The 16,355-nt window shown below is 44.2% G+C and overlaps 1 protein-coding gene across 4 annotated transcripts in view; it reads left to right on the top strand.

Annotated features, from left to right (window-relative positions):
• Window positions 1–16,355, top strand: part of LOC123998057 (rho guanine nucleotide exchange factor 1-like) — a 56,371-nt gene that overhangs the window by 37,119 nt on the left and 2,897 nt on the right. For all 4 annotated transcript variants that reach the window (XM_046302895.1, XM_046302894.1, XM_046302893.1 and 1 more), the window contains 11 exons: window positions 5,491–5,687; window positions 5,841–5,987; window positions 7,941–8,020; window positions 8,198–8,438; window positions 8,523–8,623; window positions 8,806–8,880; window positions 8,999–9,074; window positions 10,218–10,385; window positions 10,885–10,972; window positions 11,208–11,327; window positions 11,605–11,666. In XM_046302895.1, coding sequence (XP_046158851.1) covers window positions 5,491–5,687; window positions 5,841–5,987; window positions 7,941–8,020; window positions 8,198–8,438; window positions 8,523–8,623; window positions 8,806–8,880; window positions 8,999–9,074; window positions 10,218–10,385; window positions 10,885–10,972; window positions 11,208–11,327; window positions 11,605–11,666 — 1,355 coding nt within the window. The remainder of the gene's footprint in view (window positions 1–5,490; window positions 5,688–5,840; window positions 5,988–7,940; window positions 8,021–8,197; window positions 8,439–8,522; window positions 8,624–8,805; window positions 8,881–8,998; window positions 9,075–10,217; window positions 10,386–10,884; window positions 10,973–11,207; window positions 11,328–11,604; window positions 11,667–16,355) is intronic.

Genomic DNA, 16,355 nt, shown 5'->3' with positions numbered 1-16,355 from the left:
CTATAGTAACTGATGGACAGGCTGACTGATTATAGTAACTGAGGTAACTGATGGACAGGCTGACTGACTATAGTAACTGATGGACAGGCTGACTGACTATAGTAACTGATGGACAGGCTGATACTATTATAGAACTGACTGATTATAGTAACTGATGGACAGGCTGACTGACTATTAGTAACTGATGGACAGGCTGACTGATGGACAGGCTGATGAGATTATACTGATGGACAGGCTGACTGACTGATTATAGTAACTGATGGACAGACTGACTGACTGATTATAGTAACTGATGGACAGGCTGACTGACTGACTGATTATAGTAACTGATGGACAGGCTGACTGACTGATTATAGTAACTGATGGACAGGCAGATTGACTGATTATAGTAACTGATGGACAGGCTGACTGACTGATTATAGTAACTGATGGACAGGCTGATAGACTGACTGATTATAGTAACTGATGGACAGGCTGATAGACTGACTGATTATAGTAACTGATGGACTGATTGACTGATTATAGTAACTGATGGACAGGCTGATAGACTGACTGATTATAGTAACTGATGGACAGGCTGACTGACTGATTATAGTAACTGATGGACAGGCTGATGACTATAGTAACTGATGGACAGGCTGATAGACTGACTGATTATAGTAACTGATGGACAGACTGACTGACTGATTATAGTAACTGATGGACAGGCTGATAGACTGACTGATTATAGTAACTGATGGACAGGCTGATAGACTGACTGATTATAGTAACTGATGGACAGGCTGATAGACTGACTGATTATAGTAACTGATGGACAGGCTGATAGACTGACTGATTATAGTAACTGATGGACAGGCTGATAGACTGACTGATTATAACTGATGGACAGGCTGATGGACAGACTGACTGACTGATTATAGTAACTGATGGACAGGCTGATAGACTGACTGATTATAGTAACTGATGGACAGACTGATAGACTGACTGATTATAGTAACTGATGGACAGGACTGAACTGATGACTGACTGATTATAGTAACTGATGGACAGACTAGACTGACTGATTATAGTAACTGATGGACAGGCTGACTGACTGATTATAGTAACTGATGGACAGGCTGATAGACTGACTGATTATAGTAACTGATGGACAGGCTGATAGACTGACTGATTATAGTAACTGATGGACAGGCTGATAGACTGACTGATTATAGTAACTGATGGACAGGCTGATAGACTGACTGATTATAGTAACTGATGGACAGACTGACTGACTGATTATAGTAACTGATGGACAGGCTGACTGACTGATTATAGTAACTGATGGACAGGACAGATTATAGTAACTGATGGACAGACTGACTGATTATAGTAACTGATGGACAGACTGAGACTGATTATAGTAACTGATGGACAGGACTGACTGATTATAGTAACTGATGGACAGGACTGACTGATTATAGTAACTGATGGACAGACTGATGACTGATTATAGTAACTGATGGACAGGCTGATAGACTGACTGATTATAGTAACTGATGGACAGGCTGATAGACTGACTGATTATAGTAACTGATGGACAGGCTGATAGACTGACTGATTATAGTAACTGATGGACAGACTGACTGACTGATTATAGTAACTGATGGACAGGCTGACTGACTGATTATAGTAACTGATGGACAGGCTGATAGACTGACTGATTATAGTAACTGATGGACAGGCTGATAGACTGACTGATTATAGTAACTGATGGAGTAACTGATGGACAGACTGACTGACTGATTATAGTAACTGATGGACAGGCTGATAGACTGACTGATTATAGTAACTGATGGACAGGCTGATAGACTGACTGATTATAGTAACTGATGGACAGGCTGATAGACTGACTGATGGACAGGCTGATTATATTATAGTAACTGATGGACAGGCTGATAGACTGACTGATTATAGTTATTATAGTAACTGATGGACAGGCTGATAGACTGACTGATTATAGTAACTGATGGACAGACTGACTGACTGATTATAGTAACTGATGGACAGGCTGATAGACTGACTGATTATAGTAACTGATGGACAGGCTGATAGACTGACTGATTATAGTAACTGATGGACAGGCTGATAGACTGACTGATTATAGTAACTGATGGACAGGCTGATAGACTGTAGTAACTGATGGACAGACTGACTGACTATAGTAACTGATGGACAGACTGACTGACTATAGTAACTGATGGACAGACTGATTATAGTAACTGATGGACAGACTGACTGACTATAGTAACTGATGGACAGACTGACTGACTGTAGTAACTGATGGACAGACTGACTGACTATAGTAACTGATGGACAGACTGACTGACTATAGTAACTGATGGACAGGCTGACTGACTGTAGTAACTGATGGACAGGCTGACTGACTGACTGTAGTAACTGATGGACAGACTGACTGACTGTAGTAACTGATGGACAGACTGACTGACTATAGTAACTGATGGACAGGCTGACTGATTATAGTAACTGATGGATGGGCTGATAGACTGACTGATTATAGTAACTGATAGACAGGCTGACTGACTGACTATAGTAACTGATGGACAGGCTGATGGACTGACTGATTATAGTAACTGATGGACAGGCTGACTGACTGATTGATTATAGTAACTAATGGACAGGCTGACTGACTGATTATAGTAACTGATGGACAGGCTGATAGACTGACTGATTATAGTAACTGATGGACAGGCTGACTGACTGACTGATTATAGTAACTGATGGACAGGCTGACTGACTGACTGATTATAGTAACTGATGGATGGGCTGACTGACTTACTATAGTAACTGATGGACAGGCAGATTGACTGTAGTAACTGATAGACAGGCAGATTGACTGTAGTAACTGATAGACAGGCTGACTGACTGATTATAGTAACTGATGGACAGACTGACTGACTGATTATAGTAACTGATGGACTGACTGACTGATTATAGTAACTGATGGACAGACTGACTGACTGTAGTAACTGATGGACAGACTGACTGACTGTAGTAACTGATGGACAGACTGACTGACTGTAGTAACTGATGGACAGACTGACTGACTGTAGTAACTGATGGACAGACTGACTGACTGTAGTAACTGATGGACAGACTGACTGACTGTAGTAACTGATGGACAGACTGACTGACTATAGTAACTGATGGACAGACTGATTATAGTAACTGATGGACAGACTGACTGACTGAACTGGGACAGACTGACTGACTATAGTAACTGATGGACAGACTGACTGACTATAGTAACTGATGGACAGACTGACTGACTATAGTAACTGATGGACAGACTGACTGACTATAGTAACTGATGGACAGACTGACTGACTATAGTAACTGATGGACAGACTGACTGACTATAGTAACTGATGGACAGACTGACTGACTATAGTAACTGATGGACAGACTGACTGACTATAGTAACTGATGGACAGACTGACTGACTATAGTAACTGATGGACAGGCTGACTGACTGTAGTAACTGATGGACAGGCTGACTGACTGACTGTAGTAACTGATGGACAGACTGACTGACTGTAGTAACTGATGGACAGACTGACTGACTATAGTAACTGATGGACAGGCTGACTGATTATAGTAACTGATGGACAGGGCTGATAGACTGACTGATTATAGTAACTGATGGACAGGCTGACTGACTGACTGATAGTAACTGATGGACAGGCTGATGTAACTGATGGACAGACTGACTGATGGACAGACTGATTATAGTAACTGATGGACAGGCTGACTGACTGATTGATTATAGTAACTGATGGACAGGCTGACTGACTGATTATAGTAACTGATGGACAGGCTGATAGACTGACTGATTATAGTAACTGATGGACAGGCTGACTGACTGACTGATTATAGTAACTGATGGACAGGCTGACTGACTGACTGATTATAGTAACTGATGGACAGGCTGACTGACTGACTATAGTAACTGATGGACAGGCTGATTGACTGTAGTAACTGATGGACAGGCTGATTGACTATAGTAACTGATGGACAGGCTGACTGACTGATTATAGTAACTGATGGACAGACTGACTGACTGATTATAGTAACTGATGGACAGACTGACTGATTATAGTAACTGATGGACAGACTGACTGACTATAGTAACTGATGGACGGGCTGACTGATTATAGTAACTGATGGACGGGCTGACTGACTATAGTAACTGATGGACAGACTGACTGACTATAGTAACTGATGGACAGACTGACTGACTATAGTAACTGATGGACAGACTGATTATAGTAACTGATGGACAGGCTGACTGACTATAGTAACTGATGGACAGACTGACTGATTATAGTAACTGATGGACAGACTGGCTGATTATAGTAACTGATGGACATGCTGATAGACTGACTGATTATAGTAACTGATGGACAGGCTGATAGACTGACTGATTATAGTAACTGATGGACAGACTGACTGACTGACTGTAGTAACTGATGGACAGACTGACTGACTGTAGTAACTGATGGACAGACTGACTGACTATAGTAACTGATGGACAGACTGACTGACTATAGTAACTGATGGACAGACTGACTGACTGATTATAGTAACTGATGGACAGGCTGACTGACTGATTATAGTAACTGATGGACAGGCTGATAGACTGACTGATTATAGTAACTGATGGACAGGCTGATAGACTGACTGATTATAGTAACTGATGGACAGGCTGATAGACTGACTGATTATAGTAACTGATGGACAGACTGACTGACTATAGTAACTGATGGACAGGCTGACTGATTATAGTAACTGATGGATGGGCTGACTGACTTACTATACTAAATGATAGACAGGCTGACTGACTGACTACAGTAACTGATGGATGGGCTGACTGACTGACTACAGTAACTGATGGATGGGCTGACTGACTGACTATAGTAACTGATGGACAGGCAGACTGACTGACTGTAGTAACTGATGGACAGGCAGACTGACTGACTGTAGTAACTGATGGACAGGCTGATATATTCACTGACATTACTGATCAACTAACTTTGCATTTACTGACTGTCTGATGTCTAACAGACAGAAAGGCTGAGTGAGCGTGAATGGAAGCTTCTTCCACTGTGTCCCCAGCAGCTTCATTCACACAGGAAGAGATCCATGCTGAGTGACACAGCTTGACTGGAGGAGGAGGGTCAGAGCCGGAGTTATTTTCTTAGTCAGGGCTACAGTACTAACTGTAACTACGTGTAATGTTAGTGCTGTGTGTGGATTATGTAGAATTTTGAACCAGCCAATAGTGTAATGTCCCAATCCAAATGCTTCTCAACCCAAGCAGGTTTTTCTAGCTTCGCGTTAGATTATTTTGATATTATCGCCCATACCCTTTATCCCCATATCCTTATACCTGCCCCACTCCTCCTCCCCTGTCCTCCTCTCTTCTATCAGTGTTGATGAAGGGGTGTTACTGCCCGAGGGTGTGCTCCCAGGTCTTTCCCTCTCTGGCCCCACCCCCCAGCAGGAGGAACAGGACCCTCGCCTCCTGGAGCTGGAGCAGGACCCGCCCAACTGGAGAGAACACACCCCCCCAGACACGCTCAAAGACCTCAGCAAGAAGGAGACCAAGCGGCAGGAGGTCATCAACGGTGAGGAGGGACGGGGGGAGGGGTGGGGGATGGAGGGATCCAGCCAACGGAGGAGGAAGTAAACTACTTGCGGTGTAAGAATGAGCTGCTGCTCATCTGACGCAAAATATTGTGAATTAATTGCCACTAGAGTAATCTCTCTCTCTCTCTCAGAGTTGTTTGCAACGGAGCACGCCCACGTGCGCATGCTGAGTGTTCTGCAGACAGTGTTCTGGAAGCCTCTGGAGAGAGAGGAACTCATGACCGCCACAGAGCTGGCCACCATCTTCCCCAGCCTGGACGAGATCATAGACATGCACTGTGAGTACAGTTCCACCACTGCTTGACCGTAGTATCACCATAACCCCCACTACAGTACAACCACATGACCAATGTACTGCCACTGTAACCCCAACTACAGTACGACCGTAACCCCCGCTACAGTACAACCACATGACCAATGTACTGCCACTGTAACCCCAACTACAGTACGACCGTAACCCCCGCTACAGTACAACCACATGACCAATGTACTGCCACTGTAACCCCAACTACAGTACGACCGTAACCCCCGCTACAGTACAACCACATGACCAATGTACTGCCACTGTAACCCCAACTACAGTACGACCGTAATAACCCCCGCTACAGTACAACCACATGACCAATGTACTGCCACTGTAACCCCAACTACAGTACGACCGTAACCCCCGCTACAGTACAACCACATGACCAATGTACTGCCACTGTAACCCCAACTACAGTACGACCGTAACCCCGCTACAGTACAACCACATGACCAATGTACTGCCACTGTAACCCCAACTACAGTACGACCGTAATAACCCCGCTACAGTACAACCACATGACCAATGTACTGCCACTGTAACCCCAACTACAGTACGACCGTAACCCCCGCTACAGTACAACCACATGACCAATGTACTGCCACTGTAACCCCAACTACAGTACGACCGTAACCCCCGCTACAGTACACCAACGTGACCAATGTACTGCCACTGTAACCCCAACTACAGGACGACCGTAACCCCCCGCTACAGTACAACCACATGACCAATGTACTGCCACTGTAACCCCAACTACAGGACGACCGTAACCCCCGCTACAGTACAACCACATGACCAATGTACTGCCACTGTAACCCCAACTACAGTACAACCGTAATAACCCCCGCTACAGTACAACCACATGACCAATGTACTGCCACTGTAACCCCAACTACAGTACGACCGTAATAACCCCCGCTACAGTACAACCACATGACCAATGTACTGCCACTGTAACCCCAACTACAGGACGACCGTAACCCCCGCTACAGTACAACCACATGACCAATTTACTGCCACTGGACGACCGTAAACCCAACTACAGTACGACCGTAACCCCCGCTACAGTACAACCACATGACCAATGTACTGCCACTGGACGACCGTAAACCCAACTACAGTACGACCGTAACCCCCGCTACAGTACAACCACATGACCAATGTACTGCCACTGGACGACCGTAACCCCAACTACAGTACGACCGTAACCCCCACTACAGTACAACCACATGACCAATGTACTGCCACTGGACGACCGTAACCCCAACTACAGTACGACCGTAACCCCCGCTACAGTACAACCACACTTACACGATATGACTGCCACTGCATGGCTATGACTGTTACCCGACAACAGCACTTCTACAGTTCTGATACTGGCTGAAGTCAGTCTGACCAATGTAAATTGTTGGCAAGACCTCACGATATGATGTTACCATGATACTTAGGTTCTGATAAGATCTGTATTGCAATTCTCACAATTCTTTATGTATTGCGGTTCGATTCTGTAATTGTATTGCAATTCCATGTTCCAAACATACTGCTCACCATATGTCTGCTGCAGGAGGACAAGAGAGAGTCATGAGAAAACAAGTTTTGATAAATCATGGAAATAAATGTGCTGAAAACAAATTCTCTTTATTTAAAAAGAAGATGGAGAACAAGTTATGATGGGAAAATACTGGAACTTTGGTGCAACTACTGCACAAATAATATTGCGATACTGTCAAAATGATACCGGCATATCTTCCAAAATGATATCCTGATATTTAAATGTTTTTATATTTTTCCCTCGTCACTAGTAAATGAACCCTAGTGTAACTTTAACCCAACCATAAATTGACCTCAGTCTGACCATAATAACCCAACCATGGACAGACTGTCTACCCCAGTCCAACCGCTGTGTTCCCTGTGTGTTTCTGTGCAGATGCTTTCTACGAGCACCTGAAGAAGCTGCGTCAGCACAATTTCATCGTCAAGGCCATCGGGACCACGTTACTCAATAGGGTAAGGAACAGGTCACCTTCCATCACTCCCCTGTCTGTGCCTCTCACCCCCTCTCTCTGTGCCCCTCACCCCATCTCAGCCTAACCCCCTCATCCCTTATATGAAGTGGATACTTAGGGAAATGGATCCCTAAAGAAAGCTTTTAATCTCTCCCTCTCTCACTTTCTCTCTGTCTAGTTTGGAGGGACGGAGGGTGAGTGGTTTCAGAAGCTGACGTCTAGGTTCTGTAGTCACCAGACGTGGGCCCTGGAACAGCTGAAGATGAGACAGAAGAAAGACCCTCGTTTCAACTCCTTCATACTGGAGGCAGAGAGTAGGCCTCAGTGTCGTAGGCTGCAGCTGAAGGACATCATCCCCACTGAGATGCAGAGGCTCACCAAATACCCCCTACTGCTGGAAAACATTGCCAAGTGCACAGGTCTGTGTGTGTCCTTCCCTGTTCACATTCAGATAAACAGAGAGAGTGTGTGTGTTGTGACATGTGTTGTGTGTATTCCTGTAGAGGACACCTTGGAGAAGGAGAGTATTCAGCAGAGTGCAGAGTGCTGTAGGAAGATCCTCAACCACGTCAACGAGGAGGTCAAACAGATGGAGAACCTGCTGGTGACACACACACACACACACACACACACACACACACACACACACACACACACACACACACACACACACACACACACACACACACACACACACACACACACACACACACACACTACTACTACAACTGCTACTACAACAAGTGTCTGAGGTAAAGTATAAATTATTACTCTCTCTCCCTCCAGACCCTGAAAGACTACCAGCGCAGGCTGGACACCTCAGGACTCAAACCCAGTAATGAGCTGTACCTGGAGTACAAGGTGACTGACAATAGTGAGGGCTTCTTGTAGTGTGGTCCAGTGCTCTTCATGCTATCCTTTCTACAGTTGTCCCATTCTCTCATTCTTTATCAGTCTCTATTGTTCTCTTCTCTCTCAGTACCTTGACCTGGCCCAGAGAAGGATGATATATGAGGGGCCTCTGACTTGGAGAGTGACCAAGGAGAAAACATTAGGTGCACTATCAACTCTACAAACATTAGTTTGTTTTAATGTATGAACAAATCGTCTGATTTCATTTTACACAAACCCAAGCTGTTGTTCATCTGCTGTTCACTTCCTGCCCCACTCTCCTCCTCCTCTCCACCCTGTTCCTGCCCCACTCTCCTCCTCCCCCTCTCCTCTCCACCCTGTTCCTGCCCCACTCTCCTCCTCCTCTCCACCCTGTTCCTGCCCCACTCTCCTCCTCTCCTCTCCACCCTGTTCCTGCCCCACTCTCCTCCTCCTCTCCACCCTGTTCCTGCCCCACTCTCCTCCTCCTCTCCACCCTGTTCCTGCCCCACTCTCCTCCTCTCCTCTCCACCCTGTTCCTGCCCCACTCTCCTCCTCCTCTCCACCCTGTTCCTGCCCCACTCTCCTCCTCCCCCTCTCCTCTCCACCCTGTTCCTGCCCCACTCTCCTCCTCCCCCCCTCTCCTCTCCACCCTGTTCCTGCCCCACTCTCCTCTTCCTCCTCTCCACCCTGTTCCTGCCCCACTCTCCTCTTCCTCCTCTCCACCCTGTTCCTGCCCCACTCTCCTCCTCCTCTCCACCCTGTTCCTGCCCCACTCTCCTCTTCCCCCTCTCTCCACCCTGTTCCTGCCCCACTCTCCTCCTCCTCTCCACCCTGTTCCTGCCCCACTCTCCTCTTCCTCCTCTTCACCCTGTTCCTGCCCCACTCTCCTCTTCCTCCTCTCCACCCTGTTCCTGCCCCACTCTCCTCTTCCTCCTCTTCACCCTGTTCCTGCCCCACTCTCCTCTTCCTCCTCTTCACCCTGTTCCTGCCCCACTCTCCTCCTCCTCTCCACCCTGTTCCTGCCCCACTCTCCTCCTCCTCTCCACCCTGTTCCTGCCCCACTCTCCTCTTCCTCCTCTTCACCCTGTTCCTGCCCCACTCTCCTCCTCCTCTCCACCCTGTTCCTGCCCCACTCTCCTCCTCCTCTCCACCCTGTTCCTGCCCCACTCTCCTCTTCCCCCTCTCCTCTCCACCCTGTTCCTGCCCCACTCTCCTCTTCCTCCTCTCCACCCTGTTCCTGCCCCACTCTCCTCTTCCTCCTCTCCACCCTGTTCCTGCCCCACTCTCCTCTTCCTCCTCTCCTCTCTGTTCCTGCCCCCTCTCAGAAGTGCAGTGTGTGTTGCTAGGGGATCTGTTGGTGCTGTTACAGAAGCAGGATGATAAGATGGTGCTGAAGTGTCAGAGTAAGAGTAACATCGCTGTTCAGGAGGGAAAGCAGATGCTCAGCCCTATCATCAAACTAGACTCTGCCTTCCTCCGAGAGGTGGCCACAGGTGAGACACGCACATCTTTAAATACTTTATTTGAATGCACAAATCACATTACAGTCCAGAAGGATTCAAACATTTCAAAGATTCACAGATACATGGACACACGTAGTGTCAAAGATACCTTCTCCACCTTCTCCACACAGCTAGGCTGTCCATGACAAAGAGCAATGAGCAGTACCTTGCTAGGTGCTTTGCCTTTTTCCCTATGCAGTCCTGCAATCTGATGGCCATGCACTGTTAGCCTATGTACACGGCCAAAGGCTGTTCAGGCATGACTCAAGAGGCTGGTATTTCAGAAACTTGACAGCACAGGGTCTGGTCCATGTAAGAGTCAAAAGAGCAACCCACTTCCAAAAAGAGCATCTGTCTCCGGCCTTCCCCCACAACAACACCTGCCATATTTGGTATTCAAGAAAACACAACATCATCAACATGGAGCCGCACACACACACCTTGCAGGAATATGTCATCTCAATCCCCCTCTCTTCTGTCCCTCTGTCAGACCGTAAGGCTTTCTACGTGATCTTCACCTGGGACAGCGGGGCTCAGATCTACGAACTGGTGGCTCAATCTGTCGGGGAGAGGAAGAAGTGAGTGTGGGAGAGAAGGGTTTGGGAAGAGGAGGAGGAGAGAAGGGGAGGGGAGAGGGAGAAGTGAGTGTGGGAGAAGGGTTTGGGAAGAGGAGAGGAGGAGAGAAGGGGAGGGGAGAGGGAGAAGTGAGTGTGGGAAAGGAGAGGTTTATGGGGAGGGAGGAGGAGAGGTGGAAGATATGAAGATAAAGACGAAGCACCAACTGTAGTGGTGATGTGGCTTTGTTGTGTGAAGCTGGACAGATGTGATCAAGATGGCGGTAGATGAGCTGAAGAAGACAGGACCTCCATCTGACCTGAAGAGAGGAAACAGCATCTTAACTGGAGGAGGAGGAAACCCATACAGCCCCACCACGTGAGTCAACACAGCTCTTGAGTGTGCACTGTAATAAGCCAGTCCTCTGAGCACTGATCACATTTCACATTTTAGTCATGAAGAAGACGCTCTTATCCAGAGTGACTTAACGGAGCAATTAGGGTTAAGCGCCTTGCTCAAGGGTACATCGACATATTTTTCACGTAGTCGGCGTGAGGATTCAAACCAGCGACCTTTCGGTTTCTGGCCCGGCGCTCTTAACCGCTAGCCTACCTGCCGCCGATCACATTTATTTCTCGCTTTCTCTTTCTTTCAGGTTTCCTCAACCCCCTCTCAGCCCCACTGAAAATGGAGGAGTCTTGTTGAAAAATAGCATTGGTGAGAACAGATAGCAAAGCAACTCTTTCAAACCATTGAGCTTCTAGATGTTGATAATGTCATTGTTAATGGTGTTAATGGTATTACTGTTTATTTCGTTTTTACTGTGACTGCATTACTACCGAGACTGTTCCTGTGTTTTTACTGTGACTGCATTACTACCGAGACTGTTCCTGTGTTTTTACTGTGACTGCATTACTACCGAGACTGTTCCTGTGTTTTTACTGTGACTGCATTACTACCAAGACTGCTTCTGTGTTTTTACTGTTACTGCCTTACTACCAAGACTGTTCCTGTGTTTTTAATGTTACTGCCTTACTACCAAGACTGTTCCTGTGTTTTTAATGTTACTGCCTTACTACCAAGACTGTTCCTGTGTTTTTAATGTTACTGCCTAACTACCAAGACTGTTCCTGTGTTTTTAATGTTACTGCCTTACTACCAAGACTGTTCCTGTGTTTTTAATGTTACTGCCTTACTACCAAGACTGTTCCTGTGTTTTTAATGTTACTGCCTTACTAACAAGACTGTTCCTGTGTTTTTAATGTTACTGCCTTACTACCAAGACTGTTCCTGTGTTTTTAATGTTACTGCCTTACTACCAAGACTGTTCCTGTGTTTTTACTGTTACTGTGTTACTACCAAGAGTGTTACTGTGTTATTACTGTGACTGCATTACTACCAAGACTGTTACTGTGTTACTACCAGGACTGTTACTGCGTTACTACCAAGACTGCTTCTGTGTTTTTACTGTTACTGTGTTACTACCAAGACTGTTACTGTGTTACTACAAAGACTGCTTCTGTGTTTTTACTGTTACTGTGTTACTACCAAGACTGTTACTGTGTTACTACCAAGACGGTTCCTGTGTTACTACCAGGACTGTTACTGCGTTACTACCAAGACTGCTTCTGTGTTTTTACTGTTACTGTGTTACTACCAAGACTGTTACTGTGTTACTACCAAGACTGTTACTGTATTACTACCAAGACTGTTCCTGTGTTTTTACTGTTACTGTGTTACTACCAAGACTGTTACTGTGTTACTACCAAGACTGTTACTGTGTTTTTACTGTTACTGTGTTACTACCAAGACTGTTACTGTGTTTTTACTGTTACTGTGTTACTACCAAGACTGTTACTGTGTTACTACCAAGACTGTTACTGTGTTTTTACTGTTACTGTGTTACTACCAAGACTGTTACTGTGTTTTTACTGTTACTGTGTTACTAACAAGACTGTTACTGTGTTACTACCAAGACTGTTACTGTGTTTTTACTGTTACTGTGTTACTACCAAGACTGTTACTGTGTTTTTACTGTTACTGTGTTACTACCAAGACTGTTACTGTGTTTTTACTGTTACTGTGTTACTACCAAGACTGTTACTGTGTTTTTACTGTTACTGTGTTACTACCAAGACTGTTACTGTGTTTTTACTGTTACTGTGTTACTAACAAGACTGTTACTGTGTTACTACCAAGACTGTTACTGTGTTTTTACTGTTACTGTGTTACTACCAAGACTGTTACTGTGTTTTTACTGTTACTGTGTTACTACCAAGACTGTTACTGTGTTTTTACTGTTACTGTGTTACTACCAAGACTGTTACTGTGTTTTTACTGTTACTGTGTTACTACCAAGACTGTTACTGTGTTTTACTGTTACTGTGTTACTACCAAGACTGTTACTGTGTTACTACCAAGACTGTTACTGTGTTATTACTGTTACTGTGTTATTACCAAGACTGTTAGTGTTTTTACTGTTACTAACAAGACTGTTACTGTGTTACTACCAAGACTGTTACTGTGTTATTACTGTTACTGTGTTACTACCAAGACTGTTACTGTGTTATTACTGTTACTGTGTTACTACCAAGACTGTTACTGTGTTACTAACAAGACTGTTACTGTGTTACTACCAAGACTGTTACTACCAAGACTGTTACTGTGTTACTAACAAGACTGTTACTGTGTTATTACTGTTACTGTGTTACTACCAAGACTGTTACTGTGTTACTAACAAGACTGTTACTGTGTTATTACTGTTACTATGTTACTACCAAGACTGTTACTGTGTTATTACTGTTACTATGTTACTACCAAGACTGTTCCTGTGTTTTTAATGTTACTGCCTTACTACCAAGACTGTTCCTGTATTTTTACTGTTACTGTGTTACTAACAAGACTGTTACTGTGTTACTACCAATACTGTTACTGTGTTATTACTGTTACTGTGTTACTACCAAGACTGTTCCTGTGTTTTTACTGTTACTGTGTTACTACCAAGACTGTTACTGTGTTATTACTGTTACTGTGTTACTACCAAGACTGTTACTGTGTTACTAACAAGACTGTTACTGTGTTACTACCAAGACTGTTACTGTGTTATTACTGTTACTGTGTTACTACCAAGACTGTTACTGCGTTACTAACAAGACTGTTACTGTGTTATTACTGTTACTGTGTTACTACCAAGACTGTTACTGTGTTACTAACAAGACTGTTACTGTGTTATTACTGTTACTGTGTTACTACCAAGACTGTTACTGTGTTTTTACTGTTACTGTGTTACTACCAAGACTGTTACTGTGTTTTTACTGTTACTGTGTTACTACCAAGACTGTTACTGTGTTTTTACTGTTACTGTGTTACTACTGTTACTGTGTTACTACCAAGACTGTTACTGTGTTACTACCAAGACTGTTACTGTGTTATTACTGTTACTGTGTTACTACCAAGATTGTTACTGTGTTATTACTGTTACTGTGTTACTACCAAGACTGTTACTGTGTTTTTACTGTTACTGTGTTACTAACAAGACTGTTACTGTGTTACTACCAAGACTGTTACTGTGTTATTACTGTTACTGTGTTACTACCAAGACTGTTACTGTGTTATTACTGTTACTGTGTTACTACCAAGACTGTTACTGTGTTACTAACAAGACTGTTACTGTGTTATTACTGTTACTATGTTACTACCAAGACTTTACTGTGTTACTAACAAGACGGTTACTGTGTTATTACTGTTACTATGTTACTACCAAGACTGTTACTGTGTTACTAACAAGACGGTTACTGTGTTATTACTGTTACTATGTTACTACCAAGACTGTTCCTGTGTTTTTACTGTTCCTGTATTTTTACTGTTACTGTGTTACTAACAAGACTGTTACTGTGTTACTAACAAGACTGTTACTGTGTTACTAACAAGACTGTTACTGTGTTACTAACAAGACTGTTACTGTGTTACTACCAAGACTGTTACTGTGTTATTACTGTTACTGTGTTACTACCAAGACTGTTCCTGTGTTTTTACTGTTACTGTGTTACTACCAAGACTGTTCCTGTGTTTTTACTGTTACTGCGTTACTACCAAGACTGTTCCTGTGTCTTTACTGTTACTACCAAGACTGTTCCTGTGTTTTTACTGTTACTGCCTTACTACCAAGACTGTTCCTGTGTTTTTACTGTCACTGCCTTACTACCAAGACTGTTCCTGTGTTTTTACTGTTACTGCCTTACTACCAAGACTGTTCCTGTGTTTTTACTGTTACTGCCTTACTACCAAGACTGTTCCTGTGTTTTTACTGTTACTGCCTTACTACCAAGACTGTTCCTGTGTTTTTACTGTTACTGCCTTACTACCAAGACTGTTCCTGTGTTTTTACTGTTACTGCCTTACTACCAAGACTGTTCCTGTGTTTTTACTGTCACTGCCTTACTACCAAGACTGTTCCTGTGTTTTTACTGTTACTGCCTTACTACCAAGACTGCTCCTGTGTTTTTAATGTTACTGTCAAGACTGTTCCTGTGTCTTTACTGTTACTGACAAGACTGTTCATGTGTCTTTACTGTTACTGACAAGACTGTTCCTGTGTCTTTACTGTTACTGCCTTACTACCAAGACTGTTCCTGTGTTTTTACTGTTACTGCCTTACTACCGAGACTGTTCCTGTGTTTTTAATGTTACTGTCAAGACTGTTCCTGTGTTTTTACTGTTACTACCAAGACTGTTCCTGTGTTTTTACTGTTACTGACAAGACTGTTCCTGTGTTTTTACTGTTACTACCAAGACTGTTCCTGTGTTTTTACTGTTACTACCAAGACTGTTCCTGTGTTTTTACTGTTACTGCCTTACTACCGAGACTGTTTCTGTGTGTTTACTGTTTCTGCCAAGACTGTTCCTGTGTTTTTACTGTTACTGCCTTACTACCAAGACTGTTCCTGTGTTTTTACTGTTACTGCCTTACTACCAAGACTGTTCCTGTGTTTTTACTGTTACTGCCTTACTACCGAGACTGTTTCTGTGTGTTTACTGTTACTGCCAAGACTGTTTCTGTGTGTTTACTGTTACTGCCAAGACTGTTCCTGTGTCTTTACTGTTACTGCCAAGACTGTTCCTGTGTCTTTACTGTTACTGCCAAGACTATTCCTGTGTCCTTACTGTTACTGCCAAGACTGTTTCTGTGTCTTTACTGTTACTGACAAGACTGTTCCTGGGTCTTTACTGTTACTGCCAAGACGGTTCCTGTGTCTTTACTGTTACTGCCAAGACTGTTTCTGTGTCTTTACTGTTACTGACAAGACTGTTTCTGTGTCTTTACTGTTACTGACAAGACTGTTCCTGTGTGTCTACTGTTACTGACAAGACTGTTCCTGTGTGTCTACTGTTACTGCCTTACTACCA

This window comes from Oncorhynchus gorbuscha, linkage group LG15, assembly GCF_021184085.1.
Source record: "Oncorhynchus gorbuscha isolate QuinsamMale2020 ecotype Even-year linkage group LG15, OgorEven_v1.0, whole genome shotgun sequence".
NCBI lineage: Eukaryota > Metazoa > Chordata > Actinopteri > Salmoniformes > Salmonidae > Oncorhynchus > Oncorhynchus gorbuscha.
This window is presented reverse-complemented; position numbering and strand designations above follow the sequence as displayed.